The sequence below is a fragment of the Phytophthora cinnamomi genome (genome assembly GCF_018691715.1).
Source record: "Phytophthora cinnamomi strain GKB4 chromosome Unknown Contig120, whole genome shotgun sequence".
Classification (NCBI taxonomy): Eukaryota; Oomycota; class Peronosporomycetes; order Peronosporales; family Peronosporaceae; genus Phytophthora; species Phytophthora cinnamomi.
In genome coordinates, this window is record NW_027151053.1 from 321,188 (window position 1) to 328,857 (window position 7,670).

The 7,670-nt window shown below is 57.2% G+C and overlaps 3 protein-coding genes across 3 annotated transcripts; 2 read left to right on the top strand and 1 right to left on the bottom strand.

Annotated features, from left to right (window-relative positions):
• Positions 1 to 1,375: 1,375 nt before the first annotated feature.
• Positions 1,376 to 3,767, top strand: IUM83_08935 (TKL protein kinase; the record flags this gene model as incomplete). Its single annotated transcript, XM_067933338.1, has 4 exons — positions 1,376 to 1,968; positions 2,048 to 2,122; positions 2,215 to 2,860; positions 3,759 to 3,767. The coding sequence occupies 4 exons, from the start codon at positions 1,376 to 1,378 to the stop codon at positions 3,765 to 3,767; spliced, it is 1,323 nt and encodes a 440-aa protein (XP_067781155.1).
• Positions 3,768 to 3,957: 190 nt separating this feature from the next.
• Positions 3,958 to 6,152, bottom strand: IUM83_08936 (RxLR effector candidate protein; the record flags this gene model as incomplete). Its single annotated transcript, XM_067933339.1, has 3 exons — positions 3,958 to 5,426; positions 5,532 to 5,592; positions 5,688 to 6,152. 3 exons carry the CDS (start codon positions 6,150 to 6,152, stop codon positions 3,958 to 3,960), a joined length of 1,995 nt encoding a protein of 664 aa, XP_067781025.1.
• A 171-nt stretch (positions 6,153 to 6,323) lies between these two features.
• On the top strand, positions 6,324 to 7,400 carry IUM83_08937 (lish domain-containing protein fopnl; the record flags this gene model as incomplete). Its single annotated transcript, XM_067933340.1, has 8 exons — positions 6,324 to 6,372; positions 6,452 to 6,540; positions 6,605 to 6,713; positions 6,800 to 6,859; positions 6,934 to 7,005; positions 7,081 to 7,166; positions 7,233 to 7,275; positions 7,360 to 7,400. 8 exons carry the CDS (start codon positions 6,324 to 6,326, stop codon positions 7,398 to 7,400), a joined length of 549 nt encoding a protein of 182 aa, XP_067781026.1.
• Positions 7,401 to 7,670: the final 270 nt, after the last annotated feature.

Consider the following 7,670-nt stretch of genomic DNA (forward strand, 5'->3'; position numbering starts at 1 on the left):
GTAGAGACCGAGCTGCCAGCAAGATGCTCCTCCTCAGGAGGACCTCCTGGACCGAAGACCACCTCTGTCGGGACTTGACGCCTTTGACTTGACGTCTCCGCTTGGTCACGCCGCGTGCGTATGCTGCCGCGGCAAGTAATGATCGACTGGATCAGCGGCCCTCGCTGATGCATTATAGCACGGAGTTCTGAAAAAAGAGGCCGAAGTTGAAGTGAGTGCGCCACGCGCGACTCGATTTCTGCCGCGCCGCAGGAGCTGTCGGCCCGAGCCTCGAGTTGCTCGCGTTCAGAAGCGGCTTCGGAAATCAGGGCGAGTATCATGTCGGCGCTGGCCTGAAGGCGGCGCCGGCGCGAAATGGACAAGCCGAAGGGCAGCAGCAGCGCGACTAGCGACGGGCACCGACCTGTTGACCGGGTCGGCCGCGCGTTGCCTCCGTCTGCGGACAGTGGGAGCGCGCTTCTGTTTCGGGCGCTCGCCGATGCAGCTGGCGCGAACGTTAGGCCCCGCAGCGCGCTAGCTAACACTTGAGCATGACCGGATCCGCGTCGAATCGGCGACGTACGTGCAGCTCCGCCGGCCACTTTCCGGCCCCAAGGCCGTCGAGCGCGGCAAATGCTAACCAAGATAAGTAGGTCGTTCGGCACGTGATGATATATAAGTACTTTCGAGTTCCAATTTTCGCAGCTATAGTGCAACGACAACAGGCGCCGCAGCGTTACAGCGGCTTTCCGAGTGTACTAGTGGATACACCTGCACAGCACTGACCATTTGCCTTGCATCGGCGACCTAATGACGTCTCGACGGACAACAAGTACGACAAAATGGACGCGAGTTAGTAGATGCATGCACTTTCCTCGCCAATTCATTCAAGTGTTGCCTCCGAAGCACAGCGGCAACCAACCTCCATCCGCAAGCGCCATCGCGGTCTCCTCCACGGCGCTCTCGCCAACGGCACATTACTTTCCACCGCGCTGCCACTACACTGTACTACTAATGCTAAAGCTCCTGGGTTGAGCCACAATAGCGCAGCCTATCTTTAGCCGCCCCTGCTTGCTACCTGCGCAATCTACTGCCGTAAGATAGCAATTCCCTCTCAGTACCCTCTCCCCTCGCCAAAATATCGGATATCACAAAAGACCGGGGCGCAGACAGGGCCAAAAGCGCAACATGCTTCTTATCGGCGGGCGACACCCTCTGCCCATTGCGGCGCCGGCTGCCACTCGCACTTCAGCCTGCTGCCGCGCACCAACTAATAGCTAGCAGCCGAAAGTATCGCTGTTAGTACTATCACCCGAGTCTTGTGTCCGCCACCTGACTGTCGACGTCCAGTTCGACCCGGCCCGACCGATATCCTATACTAGTACAGCGTAGCAATATGCTGCGACTCGTGGCGGCGCTGGCGCTGGCGGCGGCCGTGGCGCGCGCGTCCTCGAGCGGCAGCGGCGAGCAGATCGACGACCAGGTGAAGGCGTGGCTGCAGAACTACATGGAGGACGGCGAGACGCGCCTCTTCCCCAACGACATCAAGAGCGTGTGGGGCAGCACCATCGGCAGCAGCCTCACGGCCAACTGGAAGGCGCTGCCCGTGGTGTGCGACGGCAAGCCGTCGGTGCAGACCAAGTCCAGCGCGCTCACGCCCAACGGCGGCTGCCCCGACGTGTACACGAACGCCAGCGTGAGCTGCACGTGCCTCGAGGGCTACGACAACGCCACCGAGTGGGAGTTCTACGTCCAGCCGCGCCAGGAGCTGGCGGCGCAGCCGCTCACGCTCGAGTTCGGCGCCACGCTGGGGCTCACGTCGCTCGTGACCATCGTCGCGCCCGACGACCTGACGGCTATCAAGATCGTGGGCGTCGGGGACGACCCCGTGGAGCTCAACGTCACGGCCGAGGCCACGGGCTGGGACTCGTACGACACGTCCAACCCGTCGCTCATCGAGGTCGGCACCACGTCCTCGCTCGAGAAAATGTGAGTTTGTGTTGTGTGGTGGGAGGAGGGAGAGGAGAGGTGGACGATACTGACAGTGCTTCTTGGTTGCTTTGGACAGTACGTTGGAGAACGTGGACCTGTATTCGGCGATGGAGGACACGACGGAATACATCCCACTCGCTATCCAGAACCTGTACGTTTGGCTGTGGAGGTGCTTCGAAATGGTGTTGTACATTTGGCCTAACTCGTGACGGTCTTTTTTTGTTTTTGTTTTTCGCCGTGCAGGACGCTGCGGTACACGAATATTAGTGAGGTGACGTCCACCTTCTTGCAAGGCTTCGCCAGTCTGGAGTTCCTGGATCTGTCGCACAACAAGCTGTTCGGCACCTACTCGCGTATTTCGTCGCAAATGTGCACGGCCAACCCGTGCCCGCTCAAGTCGATCAACGTGAGCAGTAATGCCTTGACGCAGATTCCGTACCGAATGTTCTACCTGAACCAGCTTAACAGCCTTTACCTGGAAAACAATGCTATCGAGAACTGGACCGTCTCGAGCGACCTATACGAGAACATTGCGGGGCTCACGAATTTCAACATGGACCCGCCCAATGACACGTACACCTGCGACAATGGCACGTGGATGACTGCCCACGGTATCAAATTCTGTGTGCTGAACAGCACGACGGCTTCGACCTCGTCGGACTCATCATCGAGCAGCAACAGCTACCTTATCTATGTCATCGTGGCGGCCTCCATAGTGGTCTGCGTCCTCATTTTCGTGTTCATCCGGCAGCGTCGTGCGCACAACCGCCGCAAGGAGCGTGATGAGTCCGTGTTTGATCACACACTGTCGTTCGACTCACACTTCACCGCCAACACCAACATTATCAATGACCCGCTCATTATCGCCCACCGTATCCCGTTCAAGGATGTGAAGGTTGCCAACTGCATCAACAAGGGCGGCTTTGGACTTGTGTACAGTGGTGTCTACAACCGCCGCCGCATCGCTATTAAGCGCATTCGAACGGATCTGTGCCAAGATATGAAGCACGTCGAGGCGTTCATGAAGGAGATTTGCCTCATTTCGACCTTGGAACACCCGCGCATCGTCGAGTTCATCGGCGTGGCATGGGACACACTGCGAAACCTCAGCGCTGTGACTGAATACATGGAACGTGGAGACTTGCGCGAAGTTTTGCGCAGCTTCCAGCTGCGGAACACCCCGCTGACGTGGGAGGCGCACAAGCTTCGTATCACGCAGCACATCGCAGAAGCATTGACGTACCTGCACTCGTTGGACCCGAAATTGATCCACCGTGATCTCAAGTCGAAGAATGTTCTTCTGAACACCGAAATGGACGCAAAGTTGAGTGACTTCGGTGTTTCGCGCGAGCGCCACGAAATGGAGACTCACATGACTGCTGGTATTGGAACGTCTTTCTGGATTGCCCCTGAGGTGCTGCTAGGTAAGGACTATGACGAACGCGCCGACATCTTCTCGCTGGGTATTGTCATTTCGGAGATCGATACAGAGGATTACCCGTACTGGAACGCAAAGAACCCGCCTCAGGGAGGAAAGGTGGAGGAGACGGCAATTCTGCGCATGGTGGCGGCCGGTGAGCTTATCCCGGACTTCACCGAGAGCTGCCCGAAGTCTGTTCTGGATCTGGCGAAGGCTTGTTTGTCATTGAACCCGGACGATCGTCCGTCAGCTACCGAAGTTGTCTACGCGATCCAGCAGATCATGGGTCGTTCCTCTGTTAGCTACAATGGTGTAGTGAGCATGGACTCGTCCTCGTCCAATTCGTCACATGTGATGTCGATGTAAGGCCGAGTAGTTACGCAGTAAAGTTTTGAAGGAGAAAGGAGACGCGTAAGGTATAATGTGAATAGCGTTAGAAAGCATCAACAAGTCAACCTGATCTCGTGTTGTTGAAGCGCATGGTGCGTGATTTGTTATCATGATCTATAGCTGCCCCAAAACACTTCCGAGAAGCGCCGCTGCGGGCTCGCTCGTTGTCTTTTTATCTATCCGAACTTGCCGTCAAAGCCAACGAAGCCTGTGATCTTAAAAATGGGGAAGAAAGGCTTCTTGTGCAGATTGGAACACCAATTCCAAGCGCTCGTGAGGCGTCCATCAATGCACGATCCAGCCTCAAAGAAGTTGTCTGCACCACTGCCGTCGAATGCTTCGCGGAAGAAGTCGGCCAGAATTGTCCGCTTCAGCTTACGGGCACCGCCGAAAGTGGTGTCCACGTATCCTTGAATAGCCTTGGAGGACTCGCACATCGACTCGATGCTGTCGATGGCCTTGACAATCGGGCGCAGAATATGCCCCACTTGCGTGTACTTGTCGATGAACATGAGCGCGTTGGGTACATTCTTGTCACCGAGGTGGATAACACTCGAGCCCACCCATGAATCCAGGTTGCGCTGAGTAGAGTGCAGGATTACGTGCATCGCGCGCGACACACGTGGCGCAGGCTGAATGCGGTGAAGACCCTGGCCGGTATCCGTAAGCTCGTATCGCGTGCCGTCCGCAAGCAGGTCCTCGTCGGTCAGACACCACAGGCGGAACATATCGTGTGCGATCTCACGCCATAGCGTCAGCGACTGCAGCACATAGTTATACTGACGGCTGTGCGAATGGGACAGCCGGGCACCATCATTTCCACTAATGATGGCCAGCGAACTATCTTCCTTCTCGTCGTCCGGGTTGAAGTGCGTGGTCAGCAGCTTGATCATACGATCAATCGGGTCGCGCTCGAAATACAAGTGGTAGTTGTTGTCTGCGATCGAGTACAGACACTGCTGGAGCGAGTCACGCGTGAGACGTCGGCTCTCGTACTTGTCGCTCAAAGCGCGAATAGCCTGCTCCTTCTGCTTGATTTGGCGCTGGATCTGAATACGGGACTTGCCCTCCGGTGCTACCACCATCGTAGCAGTCTCGATACGGGCATCACGCAGCATATCAATAGCACCACCAGCTTCCAGCACACCGTACACCGTGCGGATCTTCTGGAGACACGAGAACCCCAATAGCTCCTGCAGTTCCGGGCTCACCGCGTCCTGCAGCAAGTACATGAGCTTTCCATACTCGCCGCGCATTTTCTCCGGGTTCATGATCTTATACCGTCTGCCTAGCTCGAAGATCTCCTGGAAGAACTCGGCGCTCTCGGCGAAGTTCTTCTCGTCCAGGACCTCCTGTCCGGCCTTGTAGTCCGACGCTACCGCCAATGCCGACAGGAATCCACACACATCTTGCAGCTGGGCACGTACGCGCTTAGCCGCCGGCAGGAACTTGGGCGTGTCGAGCTTGTCCGTGTAGCTGCTGACGCACAGCGCCGCCTCCAGCGCGCGCAGCAGCTTGCGTTCTTCGTAGGTGAGTCGTACGGGGATGTACTTGGCTCGCTCCAGCATCTCGGCCGCAGCTTCAGGGCTCGCCGCGTTGGCGTTGCCGTTGGTGAGCCGCGCCGGGCCTAGAGCCGACGGGTAACCTAACAGATAATGACCCATCAAGTTACAAATGTTACGGCGTGGTGCAGGTTCATCGGAGTCAGAATCATCGGAAGCTGAGCCGCGGTCGACAGCGCCATGCATACCGCGATCGAGGTCTTCCTCCTCGCTGCTGCTCGTGTCTCCGTCCAGCTCGTCTTCGTCGCTCTACAACGAACGAGCGCACCACACACAGCACAGCACAACACACTTGAGCCCTCAGTCGTCTCTCCACCTCCAGCAAACAGCGTTCACCGTCGTACATCGTAGTCCACCGCGTCTCTCGCGCTCTCCATCTCCACGTCCGCCCCAGCGCCAGCACCAGCCGTTGCTCCAGCTCCAGCTGCAGCCGCCGGCTCGGCAGCAGCACTGGACGCCGGGAAGCGCGGCTGGAACGTGTGCTTCCGCCTGTTGCCCTTGCGGTGCTGGCCGCCGCAGCACAGCTCGCAGAAGTAGTCGTGGCACTGCTCGCAGAAGAGCTCGGCCTCGTGCGCCTGGCACTCCACGCACAGGAACTCGTTGCGCCGCGTCTGCTCCAGCTGCGCCGCGTCCTCGTCGCCCGAGTCCCCCTGCGCCTTGGCGTCCTTGGCCGCGGCCGCCGCCACGTGCGCGAACAGCGCGCGGCACTCCTCCGGCAGCTGCTCGTCGTCGTCCAGGTCGTCGTCCAGCAGCGCCGACAGCGTGCGCATGCGGCTCACGCGCGCGAGGCGCTCGGAGCTCGTCGCCATCACTCGGCCAGTCGAGGGAAAAGCGCAGACTGAGCCAAAACCCGTCGGTAACGGATACTGGTGTGGCGCACACAACAGGCACTCCATACAAACGCCGAGTGAGCTGGTGTTCGTGCCGCTTCGTGCGCATTGTTGAAGGGTGTCTGTCTACTGTATCTATCCACACCACGTATGAGCGCTGGAGACGGAGGCCAGGCGTCCTTGTCGGATTTAAAGGATGGTGTGTGTGTGTGATGTGGTCTTGGTCTGTTGGGTGTGGAGGGAAGGAACTCTGATGGTTTTGGGTGGGAGTGCACTAGTGTTGAAGGACACGCTCGCGGCTCGGGGGTCCTTGGATCAGATCAAAGCTCGCATTCGGGCCGAGATCTTCGCGGCGCTGGACGACCAGGTAGGCGGTTATAGGGAGGATGGTGTTCTTGTTGTGGCTGATGCGCTTGCTGGTGGCTTATCAGGACGTGCCGAAGCCGAAGCTGTCGAACGAGAATTTGATCATCAACGAGCTCATCCGAGAGTACTTCGAGTACAACGGATATCGCCACGCACTGTCGGTTTTCCTACCAGGTGGGAACTATTTGCTGCTTGGGTGCGGATGAATTAGAAGTGGCTGAGCTAACGCGGGCTGTTGCGGGGCTGGAAATGCGATTTAGAGTCCGGACAGCCAGCCGAGAAGCCATTTGACCGCCAGTTTCTGTCGAGCGAGATGAACAGTGCGTGCCCGATGTGCTTGGGCGTCGACGGAAAGTGTGGTTGCTTACCGCTGATCTTTTGTTTTGCTTGACAGTAACGGAGGACCCGCGCTTCACGCACGTGCCTCTGCTCTACAGCATGGTGGCGAGTTTACAGCAAAGCCGGAGTAAGCTACATCTGTCACTAAAGGTCTCTTGCATCTTGGTAGGTTTGGCTAACCATTGCTGGGCATGAACAATAGACCAGGAGCAACGGCATGAAAGAGACCTTGATGTCGAACGCCAGTTTAATCAGTTTGCTGCGGCGCCATCCCAAGACAATCACGAGGCAAGGTTCCGTCAACGTGTAAATCTTGATCGGAATGTAGTTAACAGTAGTTTCTGTGTTTCGCAGGACCCGAGCTTTGAGAAAGACCCAACGCGCCAAAATATAATGGGTAAGGGGTGCATGACAACATTTTTCTGCCGTCAATTGAAGCTGATCCACATGCTTCGCGCGCATGTTTGTCGACTTGTTACAGATGGAGTCGATGAGCCCTCGCCGCTCATGTTCAAAAAGTGAGGCGACCTGCATTACGAGAAGCGTAGTTTCAGCGAGTATCAATGACTTGATGCCGCTGAGAACATCACGACCAATCTATTTGGTTGAGTACAGCGGCTTTCTTTTGCTGTATCACGCCTTCACGTATCGGTTGCTACCATAAGTGGCTACGATATTGCGGTGTGGGTGGTGGGCAATGCCGAACGCATCAGCGTTGCAGATCTGCATCGATGTTTCGAGCTCACTGGTAAAAATTGCAATGAACCTCTTAAGTTGCCAACCTTATTGTCG